This window comes from Osmia bicornis, chromosome 11, assembly GCF_907164935.1.
Source record: "Osmia bicornis bicornis chromosome 11, iOsmBic2.1, whole genome shotgun sequence".
Classification (NCBI taxonomy): domain Eukaryota; kingdom Metazoa; phylum Arthropoda; class Insecta; order Hymenoptera; family Megachilidae; genus Osmia; species Osmia bicornis.
The window spans coordinates 8486874-8512279 of record NC_060226.1 but is presented as its reverse complement, the minus strand read 5'-3'; the positions used below and the strand labels follow the sequence as shown (position 1 = coordinate 8512279).

Genomic DNA, 25406 nt, shown 5'->3' with positions numbered 1-25406 from the left:
AATGACAACAAAATGTTAAACAAATTTTTATCGAGGCGCTAAAAACCATTTTCACAGATATTTCCTTTTGCGAAATGGAGCTTATTTGCAAAATTTAGCCTGAATCGGAGCATGGCGGCTTTTCGAAGCTTTGCCAAATTATTTATATTCGTCGATAATGTATCAACAGGCGAAGCGATTTTCACACCATCTGTGGAAAGAGAAATGCACGTTCTTTTTTTAAAAGCGACCATAAAAGAGATAGCTGATTTGAAGCCAGAAAGCGCATACGGTGTCACGTGGGTAGGCGCGACGAGCGCACATTCGAGAGAAACCTGGCGCCCTGGTGGCGGTCTTTGGGGCGGCCATATTTTCTCTCGTGAATTTCAGTCACGAAGGTGGTGGTTCGTTAATAATTTTTGGGATGCGCCGTTTGAAGACGTTCTCGCGTGTTTTATACTCTTAAATAAGTGAACAGTGCCAATCATGGCTAAGAGGAGTAACAATTTGACTGGAAGACGATCATCGTCGCATAATACGAAACCCTACGACGCAAACAATGTGAGTAGTCTCTTCTTGGCACGAGTCCCCGCGACAGATACGAACCTACTTTAAGTTCAACGGTTCTTCGCGCCTTACCGCTCAAATTAGATCCTTCAATAAACTTACAATGTGTACCGATCCTTCATCAAACTACTCCTTGTATGATTACCTTTTTCCTAAGATGCACTTGCATTGGACTCGCACGATGTTACGGTTATGTGAATCCATTCGATAACCTCAATCTTTTCCATACTGTTTCACTTATAAGATACCTATCGGTGCACCTATAACATATAACCTTGAAACGCGATTCCGTATGAGGATAATTTGTGAGACCCTATCATGTAACTCAATTCTCCTACACTCGCATCTTTCTGATTTTCAACGAATTTATATATTATCGCTTTACGCGTCTAATCCATATCGAAAAAAAGTACACTCGTGACTTTCAAAAATCATGTTTTGCGTATCTTCGTATAACACCTCGTAATCTTGTTTAAAAATCATTTCTTTGTAAAAACAATAATAATCATTCAGTTTACTCTGACATAAACTGAATTAACGTATAGCTTATCTATTTTTTCGTTTCTCGGTTGAACGTATTAACCTTAATTCTAAGAACAACGTGTTTTTTTATAAACTAGCATTGTTACTATATTTAAATATTAAGTTCTAGTTAGTATATTGAATATGTATAAAAAATTTAATTACCATTGAATAATAGCACTGTATGTGTCTAATTTAATTCTGTGTTCACTTCTTCATTATAAAGGTTTTATTGTATTTGGTATAATATAACTAGTAGTATAATAAAAATAAGCATTACACAAAATTATTCAGTATCTTTGTAGTTGTTTGTTTTGTATTTCAGTCTTTTGTAAAAAAGGTGGCAACAAAGGTAACTGATCTTATACCGCAAAAATCATGGATCAGTAAATGGTTTAACTCGTCTCAAAGCGATGGAGATGTATTAAATAATTCTGAGAACCCTGAAGAGGTTGAGTCAGAAGAAGATATCCAGAAGCCTCCGCCTTTGAAGCGACCGTGTATTCGCATGGATGTTACTCACCCACCTGGTACCTTTTCCATTCAACCAAGGACTAAATCTACGGTTAATAAAGCCAGCCCATCTAAATGTTCGATAAACGATGAAATGGTAAAAATAATTTATAAAAACAATTTATTCGAAAACATTTTATTCGATTAATTATTCGTTACAGTCCGAAGACTTCTGTAAACCTGCAATGGCTGGACCAAGCGGGATGAGTCATCTGGTATCTTCTACACCTGCAACACATACGGATATTAGAAGTATAGCTCCGCAGAGGTCTCAGTTGAATTCGCTAGTTACTACTACAAATAATGGGATTACAAGCGGTATGGATGACAATTCTGAATCCAGTGAGAGTACCAGCGGTTGTAGCTCTCTTATTCCACAAACAAATAGACAAGAGGCTCCATCAAATGTCTCTTACAACTCCCCGTTTAACACTAGAAAAAGATTTCACGATGAGAAATTAAGTTTCACTAACCGTATGCAGTCTCCGAGGTCTTTATTTTTAGATAACAGTTCTCGAGATTCTTTAAGTAGTCGTAGACCAAGTTTTAATGCATCAATCGTGACAAATTCGTCGGACCATTCGTCTCCCTTGTCGTCTCCTTTTTACAGTGGAAATACCACTTTCGGTGGGGCAAATGCAGCCGGTCTTTATAAACGAGGCCGCTCTTTGTTTAATAATTCAAGTGAAATTCAACTTAAAGTTCCTAAAAGAACAAGCGTTGAAGTGAAACCATCTAACGCAACAGGGGTTGATTCGTCTGGTATGAGTCAAACTGCTAAAAAGATATTGGAAACACTAGAACACTTTTCGTCGCCGATAACTGACGCTAAAAAGATTCCATTGAAAATCAATAATACCTCGTTAATAAATAAAAAGAGGACAAGAGAAGAGATTAGTACATCATCATCAACTAGAGTTGGATTGCGTCATCTAACTCGTGAATTAACTGTACCAACTGTGCCAGATATATTAAAATTAAGGCAGCGTAAAAAATTACAAGATACTACAGCTGCAGCTAGAAAAATTATTTCCGCTCGAAGCGAACCGCCGCCCCTTCAAGAATATCATCTCAGAACTACAGCTGATAATGAATCGAAGCATCATGGTAAACTGAAGGGTAAAGCATCAAATCTTGATCAGGAAGAAACAGTTCAGCCAGTCAATTTACCAAACATACCTTTGCCAATATCTTCTTTACCAAGTTTCAACTTTATACCGCCTACTAATACAAAGATAATTCATAAAACGAATACAAGTAAAGAAGAAACTTTCACATTTGCAAGTCCTATAAAAGTAACAAACGTAACAAAAAATTTGAAATCTATCAATAACTTTACATTTAGCAGCCCTATCAGTGCTGATAAACAATCAGTTGATAAATCCAACGATTCGACTATGATAAAAGGTGATGTTAAATCTAGTACAGTTCTTGGTGAGTTGGCATCTAGTGTAACACAGAATTTTATATGGTCAGGTTCGTCTACAGCTCCTAGACCAAAAGAGAAAGTGAAAAATAGCGGCGGCACTGTTCCTATTGTTTCGAATGAACTAAAATCTGGGAGCGTTATGGGTATCTTCGGTTCTAAGCCTAATAAATCTGAATTTGAGAAATCAAATGAAACAAAGACATCGTTAGATTCAAAGAAAAATTCAATCGCTAATGAAACAAATGTTGCAAGTAAAGATGATACAAAAATTACAAATTCAAACTCTGATGCACAACAAGAAACTTCAACTTTGTGGGAATGTTCCGAGTGTTTATTTAAAAATAACAGTACAGAAGTACACTGTTTTGCTTGTAAGGCTAATAAATTGAATGTTAAAAAGAAAACCGTTGAATCAACAACATCAAATATCAGTGAGACAAAAACTACAACGAACGATCATTTTGGAGCTGAGTTTAAACTTTCAAGTAATCAGTGGGAATGCACATCGTGTTTTGTACGAAACAAAGAAATTGATACTAAATGCGTTGCATGTGGTACAAGTAAACCAGGAACAAAACAGGAAGCTAATGCAACAAAATTAGTAAAATCTGACCATAATGATGTAAAGTCCTTGGAAAAATCTTGGGAATGTTCGAAATGTAAATTTAAAAATTCTGAAAATTTAATTAAATGTTCCTCTTGCAATATACAAAAAGATGCAAATATTACTAATAATACGGGTACAGTTGCAAACAAAAATGCTGGTACGGAATTGTTTGGTAATTCAAGTCTGACCAAAAATGATACTACGAGCAGCTTTAAGCCAAACAAAGATACCTGGGAATGTCCTTGTTGCATGGTTAGAAATGCTACGTCTGTTGATTCTTGTCCGTGTTGCAATACAAGTAAGCCTTGCACTGGAATTCCAGCCAAAACTGTTCCACTATTACTTGTAAACGGATTTGGAGATAAATTTAAAAAGCCTGAAGGTGCATGGAACTGTGATACTTGTATGTTACAGAACGAGGCAAAAGTTACAGAATGCGTAGCTTGTGGTGGATCGAAACCGGGTATAAAGAAATTTGATAATTCACAACCGAATACTACTTGCAGTTTACTGTTTAATTTTAGTATGCCTTCAAATGCTGGTGGTTTTAAATTTGGTATAGATAAAGCTGATCAAGAAAAGACTGACCATGTTGCGCCTACTAATGGTTTTAAATTTGGTGGTAACCAACAGAATAATCAAGTTGGTCAATTTACATTTGGCATTCAAAAGGAAGAGAAGAAAATTACTAATGAAACATTGAAAATTGAAAACAGTGCCTCGTCGACTTCGGGAAGCGGATTTGGATTTCAAATTAATACAAGTAATAATGACAAGACTGATGCAAAACAGAATTCAGAAGAAGCTGAAAAAAGGCCAGCACCATCGTTTTCGTTTGATGTTGGAAAAAGTGAAAGTGGATCAACAGCGAGTGATAAACAATCATTGAATGTTCCAACTTCTACAACACTTCCATCGACGTTTACATTTGGTGTAGCCAAACCTAAAATTAAAAAAGAATCAGATTCAAAAGATGAGAAACAGAGTGCTTTAGGTGAAAATACCGTCGTAACAGAGGTTTCGAAATCAAACATAGAAACTACACAATCCCCTGTTGTTATTAGCACCACCGCATTACCTTCGTTAAGTCAAACTAGTGCAAAAGAAGTTAAACCAACCAATTCTTTTTCATTTGGAGTACCAAGTAGCACAGTTACAGTTAATAGCAGTTCCTCTACAAATGTAGTATCAAGTCTTCCATCTTCTACTCAATCATCTTTTACGTTTCTTGAAACAAAACCAACTGTGCAAACAACATCAGCACCAACCTTTGGTCAAATATCAACACCAGCTTCGACTTTACCTAGTACATTTGCATTTGGAGAAAATAAAACAACAGAGAGTTCGTCAGTAGCAAAAACTTTTAATGCATTGACACCTGTTACTTCTGGAAATTCATTGTTCTCAAGTATTTCCAGTGCTCCATCATTGTTTAGTACTAACGGTACAAAGAACGTATCAACGTTTGGTACAGAAGAGAATAAGCAATCTGCATTTGGTATGGGTACAAATAAACTATCTACCTTTGCTGTACCAGAAAATAAAGTACCAACGTTTGGTAGTACTGAAAATAAACCTTCAATTTTTGGATCAACCGATACAAAAATGCCTGTGTTTGGAAGTACAGATAAAACGGCTTCTCCGTTTAATCCAACACCTCAAGCGTCAACTGGAACACCTTTTGGTGTGCAATCAGGAACACCAAATCTTTTTGGATCATCTGTTACTCCTGTTTTCAGTAACCAAACACCTTCAACGTTTACTACCGAATCTACACCCAATATATTTGGATCTTCCTCGAAGCCGGGTCAAAGTAATTCGTCAACTTCAAATTTATTTACATTTGGTGGTACTGCTAATCAACCAGTAGCCCAACAAGGAACTGGATTCAATTTCTCTACGAATACTAATCCTGCTGAATCGACTCAGAAACCGTTATTTACATTTGGTAGTACTGCAACTGTCCCACAAAGTGGCGGTAATTTATTTGGAAATACATTCAATAATGCTGCATCAACAAGTAGTTCGGGATTTACATTCAATGCACCTAAACCGGAAACGCCAGCATTTGGCCAACCTACCACTGCAACTCCAATTTTTGGCACACCACAGGCTGCTGCTCAAAATCAACCATCGTCATCATTTGCATCTACCGCTGCAAACACTGGATTCAATTTTGGATCTACAGCAGCCCCTGCTTCTTCAGGAGGTTTCAACTTCGGTGGAATGGTAATTATAACACTTGTGCAAATTTTTTCTTTGATTATATATTAGAAAATTTTATATTAAATGTGTAACTTTTTTTACAGGCACCTGCTTCTGCACCATCTACAGGATTTAATTTTAATCCTCCTAATAACACACCAACGTTTGATCCCAATACCCCACCATCATATAACTTTACTGGCGGAAATGCGCCTGCAACATTCAGGTATCTATTTAATATTTTACAATAGAAATTGTTATCATTATTATTAAACTACAGAAAAATCATAATGTTGGTAATGCATTTCAATAACTAATAAACAGATTTTTTTATTTAGAATATGTTGTAGCTACGAGATTAAAAATAGAGTAAAAAAAATAGGCTGTCGTATTGATTGTAAATATTTCTTATAAACTGCTATATTTTGTTTCAGTGGTACACCTACTGTGACGCAACGGAAAATCAAGAAGGCTTTTAGAAGAATGCGGTAGAGGAAAAAGTAACGTATCATCCTAGTTGCACATTTCCCGGATGTATTTTTAGTTTTGTTTTATGAAGCCGTGTATGTGAATATGTCTTTTATGCTAAAAGTTACAGTATGATAAACAGTGAAGATATCATATACCGATCGATCACATTAACGTGGTGGTATACCAAGCATTTTATGTAATATACTAATTTGCCAATGGGGTATGCTTGCGTACAACCACTTGTGTTCTACTGGATCTGTAAATTATAAATTATTTAAATTATATAATAATAACGAATGACACATTAATATTGGCATGAAGCCACTTTTGCAAATAAGACAGATCATAATGCCATTTGCATTACTAATACCTTATGCCCAAACAAGACATTATATACGTTTACTGATATGACAAGTTCATTTCATGAAATGAGAGTACCTCGATGAAAAAGAAGCACTTAATGAAGCACTATAAAAGTGCAAATTATTGAGGATGACAAGTGGGAATATATCCCTCAGGTAAGTATAAGTCATTCATAACTCGTGACGATGTCTTTGTAATTGAAGAAAAGATGTACTATCAAGATACAAGGATTACAAGTTATTATTTTTTTTGTAAAAAACAAAATGCCACAGGAAATTGAAATAATATTACATTGTGGACCGTATATAAACTTTGTTATTGTTACCTGGCTAGTTATTTTTAATAAGTTTAGAATACACGATTTTACAGAGCGAGGTACAGAAATTTGATGGAGCTTAATGTGAAGTGAATGACGATATAGTTGATAAAATTGTTTTATTCATTTTTTCTATAAACTTCGCCACGAGTATTGTGAATTGACTGAATATCAGTGAAATCCCACTGCGTATAGACATTAATTATATTTTAATTAGCATTTTATGGACCGTTCTACAATCTTTGTAGTACTAGTCCAAAGAAAATGTATCATAAAAAAAAAAAAAAATGGCATTCGGATAGTACAAACTCACGATTACTGAACAATTGCATCGAGTAGTCGAAATTGTATATTTTTTTTATATATTGAATGAAACTAATCCTATAATACTGAATGCCATTTTAATAGAATTAAATTATAGTAATGTTGCGTGTTTTACTTTAGTATGAATGAAAAACGAATCAAGGAATACCTTGAGTGAATATAAATTATTACGGGACTTCTAAAGAGTTACCTTTTTCTTTTCATTTGTTACTAAATCAAACGTACTTTTATATGCAATATCTGTTATCAGCTGTGTACATTGTTATTACTTCTGCAATATAAATTATAAAAACGTATCACTCTGTATTATAAAAAAAAGAAAAAACTCCAAGTATGAACTTTTCAAACAAATAATTTGTATATCAAATTCTTTTCTTTTCAAGAATTACAGTTATTATTTTTTTAAAATATTTTTATATTTTATTATTGACGGAATTATAAATTTTTTACAATGTGTGCAATTTTACCTAGAGTGATATTAGTTTCAATATTTGTAGGTATAGTAAAACTGTTTTCGAGACACTAAGGACCTGTAAAACAGAATATTCTTTTTAGAAGTCCCTAATTGCAGAAAGTAGTTAGTTGACGTGTTAATGATTAATGAATTAATATGAAATCGTGCACGTCCTATTTAAGACTAGGATAGTTATATCTATAATGTTGGCTTAAAATTGACAGTAGCCAAGAATAACTCGGCACAAGACCCACCTTCTGCCATAATAGATACATAGGTACAAAACAACTGTTACATATTGTTACTTTGTATGTTGTATAATATTTACATTTGTAGTTTTTAAGACATTTTTAGTTTTGCTGCGTACATATTAAGAAAACAAGGATAACGAAAGATAATACCTTGATTTCATTGTGGATAATTTACAAATTACATATTTTACAAATACCCTTCGTAGCTGTTACTTATCTGCTATGCTACAATAATATTGCTAGGTATGTAAACAAATGTATCAACATAGTTAAATTGATTTTTGTTTTTATATCATTAAAATTATATCTATCAATAAAAATCATAAGAAGCAGTTCGATGACAGAAATTAATGAGTTCAGACTTACAGTACCTTTTAATATATTTGTTGTGTAAAGGAAACAAAAAGAGAGCTCTTGTCTACGAAGGGTTCTTCCGTATATAGTTGTATTGTGTAATTTAAGAAATGATAGATTTGTATAATAATTACCAGCAGAAGCACTAACCAATGATAAAGTGAGGCTGCGCTGAGATATGTCTATGCTGCTGTCTTGCACTGTGAACATTCTCTGTCGAGGCTGTGTCGTCCATTTGTCTATCCCCTAGACAAATTTCCAAATTAATAAATATATCAAATGCTGACCTAAAGGGGCAGTACCTTTGTATTAAATCTCGTATATGGCCTTAAAATCACATAACGAGCGTATGATATAGATGTATTAACGATTGTAAAACAAATCATATTGGAATTGTTTTGTAGCAGTTTGTACTCTCCATTGCAATATGTTTGCATAAACACTTGAAGAGCACTACATTGAAATCGTTCAACAATAGACCTGTAACATTTCATAACTTGTAAAATATTTACTCTTTTATAAGTGACATTTGTTGTAACAAGCGTTAAATACCCATTTAAATATTCATTTTTATTACAACTTGACCATACATGTATTTCAATTAAATTATTCCAAAAATGAGAAAATAGCAATCAACACAGGAAAAATAGTTTATTGATAAAAATGACAATTATTAATGGTTCTTTAATTGCTATATTTTTTTTATTTGACTAGAAGAAACAAAGGAAAATTCTGAATACCCTAACTTCATACTAATAATATAATCTAGAAAATTTTTTAATTTTAATGTACAATACTTCTACAAGTTATGAAATGTAAAATAAAATGAGTCAGATGTTCAGAGGCCTTATTATAATCTTAGTCCATGAAAATTATGCATTGTACTGAATTTACACGAATATCTGTAATGATTATATTGAGGATATATTAATCAATGATCTAACGTTCAAAAAAGAGAGAGAGTTTGTTATAAAATAAGTCCAATGACTGACTGTAATTAAATACAATGTACATGGGAGAATGTTCACTGTATGCTTCAGGTGCTATGGGGATGTTATAACATTCTCATGACATGGTATAATGTTAGATAATATTGTAAAAAATTATCGGTGTTTCTCAATCGATAAAATCACTTCTAATTCGGTAATCATTAATCGCACAAATGAAGTATGAAAAATGCAAACAATTCACTCTTTTTTTTTTCAAATGAACTCAGGAAAAAATTTTTAATTATGAGTGTTTTATTTTACACTAAGCATAGTAACACATAGTTTATTGAAACATACATACATACATACATAGTAATAAAAAAGAGATTATAATAAAAATACCCGTGTATATTACATATAACAGAAATAACATCTATTTGCAAAACAAGTGTATAAATATGTAATTATAATTAATAAAACCTCGATAGCCTCATATCGTATAATTTATTGTATTAAATGTGACATGTTGCTTTAATGCATAACATTTGTGATTATGACGAAGGCTATTGAGAACTCGCGTTGAGAAACACCGTGAACAGGATACATTCACGTTAACATTATTACCAATATTATTCTTAAATGCTATCCTCCGCTGTACTCATAATAATTATATTATACAATATTAAGATACATGAAAAATATCAATCGAAAAAAAAAACAATGTTTAATTTGGATTTACAATTTTTATTTTGTAGCTAGTAAAAATAACGATTTTAGAAGGGCATTTAGATATTAATGCGAATCAAGAAGTTTAATTATATATCATACCAACTAATCACACTTACAGCTTAATTCTTTTTTAGTAAATGATTTTAAAAAAAGGTATGAGAAGAAATATGTGCACAGGTACTTTGTAAAAAGCTTCTTGATTCGCATTAAAAAAAAAAAGTAATTTGAAAAGAAACGTTTAGAATTCAGTCGCAGTCTCGAATTCTTTGATGAAATGTATCTGTTTCGTGATTAGATTTCATGTTGCTTTTTATTTCTGTAAGTATTAAGCTCACTCCTTAACAGTTCCTTAAAGAAATATACAAAGTAAGAAATCCATATTATAACTTACTGTAGTATTCGTGGTTTTATCATCCTGAACAATATATATATATATATATACTCGTTCTATGTGTTTTTCAGTGAAAATATTTTATTTTAAGCACAGTAAAGTAACTAATTTTTTTCATAATGTTTTGAACGAAAATAGAGTGGGCAAAATATAAGTGATGGAAAATTGAAATTTTATTCCACATAAAATAGCTTAGTGATTATTGTTTAAAAATTCTAATTCTATGTATATAAATATATATATATTAATTCAAAGTTCTAAGGATCACATCGTCTACTACATATTCAGTTTTTGCTTACAAGAGCTAATACAATGATATAACGTAATTCATTTTTTCTTATGTTGTACAACTGTATGAGGAGCTATGCAGAAAATAAAAATTATTTACGATTAAGATATATTAAGTGTTTCACTTATTTAACCGATTTTGGCACATACTATACAATTTCTTTTAGCAATATACTATCAAAGTACTTTCCAAAAGTACTAAAAATAATACAGATTAAGTTATTGTAAATCTCTAAAACTATTTACAAATACCTTTTATACAAATTATAATTTTCTAAACATTTTTACTTTTCTTCTTTATATATTATACTTAAAGAAAAGTTTATTAAACATGTGAAGAAAATTATTATAATTTTACAACAGAAGAGAATCATTTTTCTTTTAAATAGTCTGGGAATTAGGTAAGACAGTGGCGATAAAGAACTGAATTAAAACTTCTGGCACGAATTTTATTCCGAGATTTACAACAAAAATGTTTCAACTAGTTAAAATGCCGCTTAATCTTGGGATATGAAACATTGACACGTATAACATAGGTAATACAAGACGATGTGGACAATTTAATAGTTTGCAATGAACTGATAGAATAGATTGATTTTCTATTTACTTAGTGTTGTGTTTGCATGTGGATAGGCCTTTTGTGCTTCCCAGAGAGGGGGGCTTTTCAATTAATTATAAGACTCGTTAGTTGATAAACGAAACAACCGATCCTCTCTGGGCAGCCCATATATTCATTACTATTTTTTACCGTTTCTATCATGATATTATAATTTAGGTACAATCTTAATTATTCAATATTAATGAGAATATTAATAATTATGTTTTATTTTTTGCATGAATTATAGATTGTAATTATAATTACTTTATAAAGTTTCTTACACTAAGAATCATCAGACATGAAGGAATTTTGGGATTTTAGCTCCTCCAATGTTTGAATTTGTTGACGGAGAAATAATATCCTAGAATATTAAGTTTACCAATTCAATTTAAAAGTAATTTCATCGTTATCTTATAGGTATGATTTGAATATAAAATATGAGTGTACATATACCTTTGTTCCTGTAAAGTTGCCTGAATCTCTGTCAGCCTCACTATGGATCGTGCCGTCTTTAATTCTGCCGACACTCTTGTACACTGTAAACTTCCCATTGTGTGTGCTTCCTCACTAAGTTTCTGTGCCTATAAGTGACAATTACCGAAATATTTTTTATCATACCATTCATAGATATATCATATTATCTTATATACATATATGACATAACTATGATGAAATAACTATGTGAGTGTATGTATTACATGTATATACCTGTTTTTCAAGGATATCAGCAGGAAAGGCACGCACGTGTTGCGTTAGATCTTCCCGATAATGATTAGCAAGTGAAGGTGTTAAAGAAGGTGTTAAAGGAGGCTGTACTCTAGATAATGCTTGTAAACCTGTATTACTTAAATTTCCAAGAGAACCTAATGTGCTAAGATTTTGCAATGAGCTTAAACCTTGCACTCCAGAATTCGTACCCCCAGGACTTGTTACTGTGAAAGAAAAATAAACATATAGTTATTAAATGCTAAGTTTTATCAATTCAATCAATAGTACAAGTTTATCGTTCATCGTCAATATACATTTTCGTGCATCAATGCAATCCTGGGTTTCCGAATGCGTCGGAGTTGGTGGTCCCTCGCTTGTAATGTTGCCACTTGTATCAACTTTTAGCGGGACCATTACGTCATTTCCACTATTATTTCGGTCACCACTAGCCGACTGCTAGAAGAAAAATATAATCAAATAATTTTTATTATTATCATCTACTGTTTCACAAAACTAATAAACTGTTTATTAATTCAACTCCAATTTGAATTTAAAAAATGAAAAAATAAAGAATAAATGCTTACTATAAATTTTAATATTATAATATGAAAAAAAAATGTTGCTGAAATCTCTGTAAAAAAATTTAGATTAATTACCTAAAAAAATGTTATCCTTAAATTATAGAACACACTTACTTGTCTAGACAATAAAATAGCGGCTGTTTGAAGTGTTTGTAGTGCTTTTTGCGGTGTAATGTCAGGTTGTTCTTTATTGCCTGTGATTTGTGATAAAAGTCTTGGAAGATTTGCTAGTGAAACTGGTGGCCCTGGAGCATTACTATTTCCTTGTTGTTGCGTCGGTGAATTAAGTTTACCAGGTGTTTGTGGTGTTGACGGTGGATGTGATGTTAACCGAGGTAAAGCTATAATCAATTATTCATCTATCAGTACTTTTCTTTTCCTTTTATCATTGTATTGTATCCAATAAATAAAACATACCAGTGGCCAACAAAACAGGACCTTGGGGCAGTGGGTCGTGAGTGCAAGATAGAGGTTCAGAAGTTGGTGTAGAATCACCTGGTGATATATCCATATCCTGAGCTTGACGCTCACCTCCTGCATCCTCTCTACACGATTCGCGATCTCTTTCACGTTCACGTTCTCTTTCACGTTCTTTCTCTCTTTCCCTTTCCCTAACTGATACATCTTCCCTAGTACTACCACCACCACTTCCACTGCATGAACTCCAATATTCTCGTTTATCGGATTGACGCGATGATTTACCATCTCGCACACTGCTACTGCTATTTGACCGCGAGTTGGAATGTTTATCATGACCTGTGAGACAAAAGAAATGAAAAACCAAAATCTTCTAAACCGAATCATTTTTCTGACTTTGGTTATATTAATTAGTTGAAGTTATGAGAAATTCAGAAATTCAGTTGTTTAATATTTATCTGTATGGGGTGACTCATTCTTCAATTAGAAAAATATCATTTTCTATGCTTCAAGTATAAAATGATAAACACAAATACACAATAAATTAACTGAACTTCCTTAATTAATAAAATAACCCTTTCGCTGCAGATAATGCACATGCCATAGTCAGTTAATTGCAAGAGATTAGTAACAAATAAAATATTTACCAAGCTTTAATGATTTACGACTATTACACATTTGATACTGTAGCGAAAGGAATTGATAACATGCAAAGTACAACCATTTGTTTTTAATTAAAAACATTTATTTAGTGATATAATATCGTTAAACCTACTTGACCTAGAAGAATAATCATTAGATTGACGTTGTCGATTATCTGTTCGACTAATCCATTCCCGTGGCTTTTCCCACTGAGAAACTTCTGTTTTACAGTTGTAATAATACTTCTTCCCCGAAGAACTCATGTGCTCTGACCAATCACCGAACCTGGCCGAACGTTCCATTGCACCTCCTCGCTCATCACCACGTTTATCCTAAACAGACTGTTCTAAAATTTCCGGAAACGATTGAATCGATGGAAAATATTTATACGAATTCCAAAACTTGTTCTAAAAGATGAAATTATTTGGCCACGTTGTTGATCCTGTGTACCTATCAAATCTTCATTTTGCAATATTTTATCACTTTAAGGAATTTGTAATTCTTCAACAACATACTTGACTTGACTATTGATTTTAATATTTATTTATTTAACTTTTACATCAAACTTTATATCAAAGATAAAAATTTATTTGTTATTTTATTAAAAAACTTATTCAATGTGATATTTATGTAATTTTACTAATAACATTTGAAGTAATTCTTGATACTGACCTGACAGGAATTGTGTGATAATTTCCTTTGAGATGAAGACTCTCTTGATGAATTTGATGATAATTTTATAGGATGTAAAATCTGTAACAATAAAGAAACATTTATATCAACATACACCTCTACTTGAAACGTTTCAAACAACTTCATAAAATATTCAGCATTACACATAATACATACTTTATTCAGAAAATTTTATATAACCAAAATTAATTGGGGTATTAAGTGTTACTTAATTCCTAGTTTATAACAAATTTCATACCTCTCCACTACTCCTATCGTGGTTGGTCCTGTGTTCTGAATCTCTGCTCTCACGGCTTCTCTTGTCTTTTGGGGATCGTGCACAATCTACACATATGCAAGTAAGCATGTTACAGCTGAAAATGTTAAGACACAACCCTGTTTTTATACTGAAGAAAGAGGAATTAAATCTTTATTTCTCAAAGAAAAAAGTGTTATACAGTCGATTTTGTAACAGTTTCTTTTTTATATAATTTAAAACATAAAATTTTATTTATAAAATGAAATGAAAACATGTCCATTTCTCAAATAAATAAATATAAAATATATTTATGTTTCATTATTCTTGTATAATTTGTATAATTGTTTTATGCACAAGTTTATTCTATATTTGTGCACAATAGTGAACTATGAAGTTTTTAAATTATATTCTAAATTGTGTGCTTCTATACATAAAACGTGTGTAGAATATCATATGTAACAAATGGTATTTTATTAAATAAAATTGTTAATATTCTTCTATTTCCAAATAATAATCCGTTTTTTTCCCCAATTGATTTAGGAAATATTTTTATTCCAATTACATAAAACTTTAACATTTAACAATGCAAAAAACACTTAATTCTTCCTTATTAATTATAATCTTTAATTTTTACTGGTTGTAGCAAAATTGACTGTATTATTGTTCTTCATAAAATAATTACAATTATTGAATTTTTGAATACAGTATTTTATAAATTCATGACTATGTTTCTTAATTACTTTCTTAGTGATTTACTTTGAATATTACTTTAAAGTACATTAAACCTAAACCATATCGAACAATTAAGAGAAACAGATATAAAATTTAATTACCCGAATACTTGTCCCTAGAGGAGGATAACTTGTAGTCTCTATTTTCTCTCTCCTTCTTGTAAAGGGGTTTAGATGTGTAGCTGCGAGGACTATCTCTATCTGTTCCCATGCCCATACCCAAGCCCGCTGCTGGACTGTAAGAGTTGCCATTTGGGGAATCTCGCATACGTCCTTCGTAACGACCATCTGATGATGTCGTTGATGAGGAATAACCACCCTTAGAACTGCTGTACTTTGCGTTCTGCAATCAAAAATATTCAATGTAAGTAAAGCAGACTTTTTTTTTGTATTTTGTGAAAAATAAATAAAACAAATATTAAATATTCATATCATTTGATATCATTTTTTTAATTTTACATAAATAAAACATATTAGGATCACAATATAAATGTAACAAACATCTGTAATACATAAAATAATCATGCAATGGTAAAAACAAGAGTGCAAATTTTTATTTCATCTACATAGAATACATTTTATGAAGAAAATAGTTAATAATGTACTTTGTTTTAATGAATAATTTAATATAACTTTCATAAATTACATAAAACTGAATGAACCTATCTAATACAAATCAAGTATGAGATTAGTTAATATTAGTAGAGGTATAACTTTTATAAATAACCTATCACAAAGGAAATTCTAATTAAAATGTCAGTATAATATTTCTAAATCAGTATTAGTAATCTACATAATGAAGAATGAATTATTGATTTTCTACAAGTGAGGTTATATTTACAAGTTGAAAAAAATTGTCATCTTTCACAAAACCTGATAAATATACAATAATTTGTACATTATTTTTACCACATTCAATGTAAGCTATAAACAATACATTAAAAATCATATAAATTTCATGCACATTTGTAACTATATTACATTCAAGGACAATATTACAATTAATGTTTTTAAAATGTTTTAAAAACAATGCAATATTTTTACTAGTTGGACTCATTTTTTTTAGCTAATTATTTGAAGTGAAAAAGAAGCATCTTTTTATGCACAGAAGACTTTAGTTATATACATACATTCGACAAATGTGCATAATCAAAGTATCTGTACTTATAGCGTTAAAGTATTTGTTAGAACAGACAAATGATATGAATATTAAAGCAACTTACATACATTCAACGATGTTGTTAGTTGTTAATGCATAAAATGTATTAAATTTTTATAGAAAGAGAAAGCTATTTTTTTTACATTATCATGATATGTTACAGTAAGTAAAGTTATCTGCATATTACTGAAACATTAGATTATGAAGAATCTAATGTAATAACATATAAATGTATATAATAATAATAATTTATATATCACTAAACACATAATGATTGCACAAAAATTACACCACAATAAAATTAACAAAATAGGCGGGTAAATTACAGGAGAAACATCACAACACTGAAAAAGATGTTTGTAATGTTTCTAATACTTAAAGCCAATAATGAATTCTTTATAAATAATTTGTACTAATCGTTAGTTCATAACGAGCCAGAGGAAAAAAAAGTATGATTTAGAAAATATGAAAAGAACGATGACACAGATGATCGCGCAATTTTTCAAGAAAAAGCGTTAAATAAAGAGATGAATTTTATATTTTCTAAACAAAGGCGAAAAATAATCGCGGTAAAATTATGCGTGCAACCGCACTGTAGATAAATTACCCCCCTCCGAAATCCCCAACACCAATTGCTCGATGATATTTACCTGATAGGGATGGGCCTGGTGCTTTTCGAAGTACCTGAAATCATACAAAGTAAATGATAAATCGAATCGTTAGACAGCGGGTGTTCCGGGATGGAAAATGAAATTTCCATCGAGGAGAAACGTCCCGTGAATGGCGGTAGTAGTGATGTCGAGTGGGTCGGATGGACGGACTTGGTGATGAGAGGTGAGGTGAGTAGAGGTTGGTTGTGTCAGGATTGGGTATTTGACGGCGGTACCCTACCCATCGCTGATCCTTTGTGGTTTCCTCGCATGCATTACCATCAATGCCGGTGTCTGTGGGAAATTCGCGGCCTCGGATGTTCCCTTTTCGGTTGGTCAATGTCATAAAAACAACATTAACGCTTATTTAACAGTCAACTTTCTTTCTACCCGGACGCCATGTCACATACGTGATCGGCCGCTAGCGGTTAGTATAGCTGAAAAGTTCGCGCAACGTCTGCGCTTCTGTGTGCAACTTCTCTTCTCAGGAGCGTACATACTAAACGCTTTAAATTGACACCATACGTTCGACTACACGTGACATAACTTGTGTCAGACGACTGTTCGATCAAATGTCTATCGTAAGATTTTTCATACAATTACACGATCATTTATTTTCATTATTTTAGAATAGTATCTCTGTTCTTTAATGATTTTCATTTTGTAAAGATTAGGAGTTGTTTAAATATCAAATCTAAGTAACAACTTAATTTCTAGAATGATGACCAGTTACGCAATCACGGTTTCAAAGACTCCAATTAATTTTAAGTGATAGAATAAAATTTATATAAACTTGATTAAACATGTATAATTAAATTGAAAAATTATTAGCGTAAAAAATTTATTATTTCTGAGCATGCATACGGGTTCTTTAAAAGGAGTGACCGTTCCTGTATTCCGAATTTCCGTGACGAATGCTTTGAACGCTAGAATCACGACGACGTTAAATTAACAATCGGTGCCAGGCGTCGCGTTTCACTCAATTTTCGAAGAACTATAACAAGTTTTAAGTACGACAAGCGACGGCGCAGGTCAGCAAAATTATCGTCGCATGCGACTGTGCTGTTGCAAACACTGAAAAACTAAAGCAATGAAACTGTTAATTCACAGAGAAAAAAAATAACAACTGTGCCCATTTAATTTTCTTTTCTTTTGGGTATGTAGTAGTAAGCGTTGTAAAAGCATAAATTAGGGGTGTGGGGGTGTTTATAATGCCGCACATTGGACACATTCTTAAACAAGTTTGTATTAAGAAAAACTTCCGCTCTTTCATTGTTGATTGTTGTCTTTTTAGATATTTTCTACGACGTACCTTCCCACTGACACGCGATTACATCGATCATAAGAATATAAAAATTGTACCGAATGTTGTACTGAAAGGTGTATAAGGAATTTGGCTTTAATTGCGCTGAAAAGATTAGGTAATATTCCCTTTTATATAACTTATGGATATACTATAGAATCATAACATTTAATTTGTTAATAATTACTTCTTATTTCAAAGATAATAAAAATTATATATGGGTATTATTGATAACTATACATATATGCAACCACTTGTTTCTAGGTTCTATAAAATTTATTTTGAATGGTAGTCATGGTTCCACCTCCACCAGAGATGAATCTATGCAATTCCTTTACTTTGAATGATAATTTGAAAAATAAGAATTCCACAAGTAAGAAGCATATTATTCTAGTATACTATGAGAGGTATAGGAAACAAAAATATTAGCAGTTAACAATTCTTATTAGCAATTAGCAGTTAAAATAAATTAATGTTTAAGTCTTATACCTCTCATATAATTGGACATGTATAAGATATTTTAGTGTTATCTTAATTTTTATATTTTTATAGCAGAATTTTATACAAATGAAATAACAATGGATGAAAGAGATAAAATAGATTTTGTATGGATGCACAAAAAGTATGCCAATATATCTACGAAACATAAAACTGAAGAGGTTTTAAACAATCAATTTATTGATGCTAAATTATGTGAAAATATATTTCCATGGTTTAATAAATTTAATAAAATAATGTGTTCATCTGTGGGGAATAAGAGTTACCCATTATTAAAATATTTACTTCTTCTCTATAAACAGTAAAATCATTATCTTTGATCATTTAAGAAACATTGAAAGTATATATAAATAAAAAGCAACTGATTTTTATTAAATGTTTCAGAAATATTTTGAAGAGTATAAATATGTATTGTGAAAAGACATCAGATATGATAAAGTTAAAAAACCATATAAGTAATACATTAACATTTTTCCATCTTTATTGGCATGAAATTAAAGAGGTATTTTAACATTATTAGTTTTAATTATACTTAAAATGTTGATTTATGAACATCTTACTAAATATTTTACAGGATGCGGATGATTGTGATTGGTATTTAAATGAAATGTCAGCATTATTAGGAACGTACATAGATATGGAATTCCAGACTTTTAAACAAAATATGGATTCTTCTAAACTGGCAGCCAAACTTCTTTCAGTATTGTGGATATATTTAAGTAAGTTTACACTCATTATGGGAATTAACATATTTATAATAATTATCTATTCAATTCTGTTTCAGATAATTCAGAAAAGTATATCTTCAGAGTATTACTTAAACTTAAATTTGTTACTAAAAAGTACTCAAAAATATGTGATCCCATATTCATGTATGTAAACCTTTAATATTTTTTTATTACTAATTTAAGAAAATGAAATTTGCATTGTACAATACTGAGCATGGTAAGCTTCCCCAGGGAAAATGGCGATACCCCTCTCCGTTTTCGCGGGTTTCTGAGTTCTCGGCCTTTCTGATGCCCTTCTGATTGCTACCTTTTTAATGTCATTTTCCCTAAGGAAGTCTACTGTGCTCGATACTGTACGATACTTTATATAAAAAATTTTTTACAATAGGAAAAGTTTTACCAGTTTAGAAAAAAATATGGGATCTCTGATAGACATGGATTATGTTAGATATTTGCTTGTTTTAAAAATGTGGAAAAGAACGAAGGAAAACGTTAAAGAGAAAAAAGAAGTGAATAAGATTGCTTTAACAATATTGGGGTCATGTATACCGAAAATGAGTGATGAGTTGTTGAAGATTATACCAAAACCTCCTATAGAACATGAAAATGAAACTATCTGGTTGTTGCAACCAAATGTATTTGACTTAAAAACAGCATCCAAGAACTTCTTAGCATTTGAGGATGCAATGTCAGTCCGTTTTAGGGATTCTCATTTAGCAAAAATTTCTAATTTAAACGATTACAATACTTGACAGGTAATTTTTACATTATAAAATATTCATAGTTTTCTGTAAATATAGCGTTTGTTTAATATTTTCTTAATTTCTAACATTTTCAGATTTTGTTCTGTGATGTTCAAGAACATACTACAAACCATGAGTGCGAAAGAAGGAAAGTAAGGAATTTAAGAAATGATTGTTTCTTCGAAAATGACATACAATTTAATGAAACTATCGATCAAATGTTTGTAATTAATGCAAGAAACAAGTACAGAAAACATAAAAAAGTGTCGAAATTAAAACCCGGAGAAATAATATTAATTGATTTAACTAAGGAAGATGAATTGACGGTAAATAAGAAGAAGAACAAAAGAAGAAATAATAAAAAATTGGAATGGTTACAAATGACAAGAAAGAAATATAAAGTACAAAAACAAAATAATGAAGTAAAGTGCAGTAGTCAAGCGGAGATTGTAGATGCTCATAGTAAAGAAAACTCTGAATATTTTACAGATAATATTCTTTTGGAGCATTCACCAGTTTTGGACAATAAAATTAGTGAAAGTACAGAAAGCTGTACTTCATTGGAACAAGAACCAATCAAAGATAATATTCATGTTAATTTACAAAGCATATATGGTTATATTTTAAATAAAAGAAATAACGAATTAAAATGTTTACTTCAACACAAACAATGTGATACATCATCATTAAAACAAATTAATTTACAACGCCATAAACTGTTAGCATTATTAAAACTTTTAGATACAGTGGGACAAAATATTAAAGTACCAAAAACTATATTAAATCTACTTAAGGAAAGTAGAGAGGAAAATGAAATGTCTCAACATACCTTTATTTCTAAAAGTACAGCCAATAAATCTAGCGTAATAGATACTCAGGGTAAAGAAGAATCATTCTTTCAACCGAAAAGTTCCATAGAGACAATACCCTTGTCAAATGAGTGCCAAAATAATTTAACAAGTACACAGTCTATAAAGCAAGAATTATCAACAAATTGTAATACAACTCAAGCTGATACATATTGTCGAAATCAACCTGTTTATGTACAAAGTGATTGTCATTTACATGATTTTATATCTATGAACAGTCATGGTTCACAGGTAACAGAAGCTGTGAAACAAAAACTTTCTTGTGACACTCATGAATGCACAAGTTACTGTAAAAAAATTGAGATGAAACCTTTTTCTTACCATAACAATAGTATATTTAATATGATAAAAAGCGAAGATGCGACACAAAATAGTACCACAGACAAGAAATTAATTTGTGACAAAAATGTAATATGTATGTTAAGCGACCTTGACAAATGCATGAACGTGTTAAATCGTATTGGTGAACATATTATGACAGTACATGCAGAAAAACAACGATTAGACTGTTCAGATAAAACGGATATGTGTACCGTTGCTACTACAATTTCTGAAAATCAAATTCCAGGATCGTCATCCAGTTGGGTGCAAAATATAAATTCATTTACAAATTTAGAGAAATTGAATAAAATTTTAGAATTACATGATAAAAAGGAATTACCGAATATGTGTAATTGTCAAGATTTTCACAGATGGAATGATAAAGAAACCAACATAACATTGAATCAACTGAAATATGATTCGAATAAGTGTAAAAAGATCATTGTTTCGACATCACAGCCCAGAGATTATTACACTCACGGCAAAGACAATGAAGATAAGCCATCTCGAAGCTTTCTCTGCAATCATATAAAGTCTGAAATTGAACAGTCTGTTAAGAAAGAAGATAATGAAAGTTTCAGAATTTTAAATGACGAATCCGAACAAACGAACGAACTTAAAACGACTATATTAACGAATAATCATACCAACGAATTTTATATGAATGATCCCAAAAATATTAAAGAACCAAATCAAGATGTACATTGCGAGAATTTTTCAAAAAAGATTAATATAACGAAAACACGTTCCGTGGATGAATTCGAGAATACTGATATTTTAGATAACATTCTAAATGGAGATATAACCATTGAAGATGAGCAAGAGATTATGGAAAATTGGCAGTCGCCACTGATGTCGCCAATTAATTATGATAATTCGAACAATGTGTTAAATTGTATTGCAGAATTTTTTTCACAATCTGAACATACGCATACAAATAAAAAGGAAGAAAAATATATTGTAACAGATGCAGAGAATACTCAAACACCATTACCTGAGGGTAGTCTTGGAACAATTGGAATTCTAAATTCTTTATTCGATTTTGATTTAACAAATATGGATTTTCCTTCAAACGATTTTATGTATTCAAATGTACAAGCAGTTAATCCGCGATTAATTAAAAAAACATTTGAAACAGAAATTTTTTCAACCAAAGATTACGATAGCTCTGAATTAAATTCTCAGGACCAAAGTTTTGCAAGAAATAAAGAAAATATTTTTTTGCAAAAGGAAAGAGAACTAAGTAGCAATTACAATTATTTAATTGATAGTAGTGTGGATGTGGTTGGATTTGGTTTAAATACAAGTAAACAAAAATCACTTGAATTTCCTTCGCTAATTAAAAATTTATCTCCTGATCAATCAGTTAATTTAGTGAATTCAGATGGTATATCTTCTGAAGTAAAAGAATCATTTCCTAAGTGTTGTCTTTCTAGTCCTATTGGTAAGCTTGATACCGATAGTATAACAGAAAAATCCTATATTTTTCAAAAGGAAGATACTGTTAACCAAATCGAATGTTTTAATGATACAGTAAATCAAGTTTCATCTGAAATTTCAACTTCCAATGAAATTCCATTAAATCCGTCAATAAATTGCACATCAAGACAGCAAGATGATATTCAATCATCGGATAAGCATGTGTATTTAGAATTTGAAACGAATCCTTCATCAGTAAAACAGCCTTTAGATTCCTGTGACTTACTGTCTTCCATCGATTTAATGTCGTGCAATACAAATACAATTCCACAGTGTATAGAGCAAGAATATGAAAGCTCCATAAAGCAGAAAAACATACAACATTATTGTACAGAGAAGAAAAATTACACTGCAAAACATAGAATAGAAGTTTGTACACAGTCTAGATCATCCAATAGAAAATTAAAATGTAAAAAGAAGATTAAAATGAAAAGAAAAAAGGAAGAATCATCTTCGTCTATTGTTCAATCAAAGCATAATGAATTAAGTTTAAGATGTTCACAGCTTACTGGTATTAACATTCTAGATCATCAGGATACGCAGAATACGTGTGAATTACCTTTATCAACATTTCATGTATCATATTGTCAAAAATCACCACAAATTACATGTACCTCTGAAAATGAATACAAACAGTTCAAATGTGTAGGTATTCAGAGATTGAGAAATATGTCTCAACGAAAACAGCAAATGTTATTGAATTTCCATAACGATACTGTGATAGATGCAATTTTCAAAGAGGACCCGAAATTAGAGAATTTCAAACACATCACGGAAGATAACATCTCGGAAGATTCAAATGTATCCTGCTCACTTGAAGATTCACATATATCAGATAATAAAACTTCCATAAAATTTTTGAAAAACAATACAAAACTTGATGAAGATGTTAGTAAAGTAAATGTTACAACTGATATTTCAAATAACACGCTTGTTCAATCTGATGCCAACTGGTCGTTACAAAACGCAGACAAACAGTCTTCAAAGTTTATTGAAAAACAGATGATTGTAACTTTAGATGAAGAAATGCCCTTAAAGAGAAGAAAATTAGCTTCAAAGCTTTCATCAAATTTGGAAGCAAATGCAGTTGTTTATTCTGTAAATCAACAGAAAATGCAAAAGAAACATTTTACTTCTGTAAAGAAAGGTAAAGTTATATTTTTGTATTCTTTGCTTCATTTTAAACATAAATTAGCATTTTCTTTAATCTTTGTTTTTCTTTTTGAAACATATCAGTTTCTGTGCATATAATATATATTTTCATAAAATCAAAATTATAGTACCAATAATGTAGTTTTATAATATTACAAATCAAATTCTTTAGTATTGGATATTTTAATAAACAACTGATATAATTGTCTACATGGAAGATCTACACTGGAAGATATCATTCCAGTATGTTTAGTGCCTTACAATTATTGTATAAGTGCAATTCGTCGTAATAATAAAAATACAATAGACTTTATGTAAATGTATAATTCAAAGCAAAATATTTATTTTTAAAAAGTGTAAGAAAGTAATGTTGCCAGATACATCAACATTTCTTTTTTAACACTACTTTTTTATACTTAAGAATGTAATAATATTCAGGTAAGCTTATTTTATGGTTCTTTTGTATAAATCTAAGTTCATAATATATTTGTAATATAATATGTAATAACTGAATTATATACTATGTTAATATTTTGTTCACAGGTATCATATGTGCAAGTAGACGGAAAAAAACGATAAGTGAGTAACAATTAAAACATGTACAATATTTCTAAAATTAGCCTTACCCATTCATTAGAGTCAACAGGTGTTTTAAATACATTTGGAAATATACTTCTACAAACTGCTACGAATTTAGAAAAATAAATTACTACTGTATGAACCTTTAAACAATTGATACAAAGATACATTATTTAAATGCATTTTCTTTACAGTAAGCCAAACTTTTCAGGAATATAAAAAGAATTACTATTAGTAATGTAATAAAAATATTAATAATTATAATGATTAAATTACTTGAATGTTTAAAAACCAAAAAAGTTGAGTTTAAAATGTCACAAAGTATCGATTTTATAAATTTACATTGTAGTATGTTACTTCCAAAGAATTTTTAATAATAGTCCGTTTTCTTTTATTTCTATTTCAGTACAAATAAAAATATGCATTGTGACACTTAATTATGAATTTTACTTTTTAAAATATTATATTAGAATCTAAAATAAATTTAAGAATTACTTAGATGTTATATTTGATCTTTTAAAATCTTTCAACTTTTTCTAAGCTCATCACTTTGTAAATATATATAGATATACTTAATACCATCTGATATACTATAAAAAGTATGCCTTTAGATATAAAATTTATG

The 25406-nt window shown here is 30.7% G+C and overlaps 2 protein-coding genes and 1 pseudogene across 5 annotated transcripts; 2 read left to right on the top strand and 1 right to left on the bottom strand.

The window, feature by feature from the left end:
- Positions 1-284: 284 nt before the first annotated feature.
- LOC114873920 (nuclear pore complex protein Nup153) lies at positions 285-10802 on the top strand. The gene is made up of 5 exons (XM_029182719.2): positions 285-540; positions 1394-1678; positions 1743-5846; positions 5927-6048; positions 6257-10802. The coding sequence occupies exons 1-5, from the start codon at positions 466-468 to the stop codon at positions 6312-6314; spliced, it is 4644 nt and encodes a 1547-aa protein (XP_029038552.2). The 5' UTR covers positions 285-465; the 3' UTR covers positions 6315-10802.
- Positions 7712-17532, bottom strand: LOC114873914 (WW domain-containing adapter protein with coiled-coil homolog). Of its 4 annotated transcripts, none has more exons than XM_029182706.2 (12): positions 17351-17532; positions 17110-17143; positions 15403-15643; positions 14570-14655; positions 14311-14391; positions 13772-13970; positions 12997-13335; positions 12694-12920; positions 12313-12454; positions 11999-12222; positions 11744-11871; positions 7712-8601 (listed from the first exon to the last, which is right to left on the bottom strand). In XM_029182706.2, exons 1-12 carry the CDS (start codon positions 17389-17391, stop codon positions 8595-8597), a joined length of 1749 nt encoding a protein of 582 aa, XP_029038539.1. In that variant the 5' UTR covers positions 17392-17532; the 3' UTR covers positions 7712-8594. The 4 variants fall into 4 exon arrangements, with proteins under 4 accessions (XP_029038539.1, XP_029038537.1, XP_029038538.1 ...); XM_029182704.2 differs by lacking the exon at positions 7712-8601 and adding an exon at positions 11128-11651; XM_029182705.2 differs by lacking the exon at positions 7712-8601 and adding an exon at positions 11128-11651 and having other exon boundaries at positions 12313-12451.
- Positions 17533-17744: 212 nt separating this feature from the next.
- LOC114873911 lies at positions 17745-25181 on the top strand (annotated as a pseudogene).
- The last annotated feature ends 225 nt before the right edge of the window (positions 25182-25406 follow it).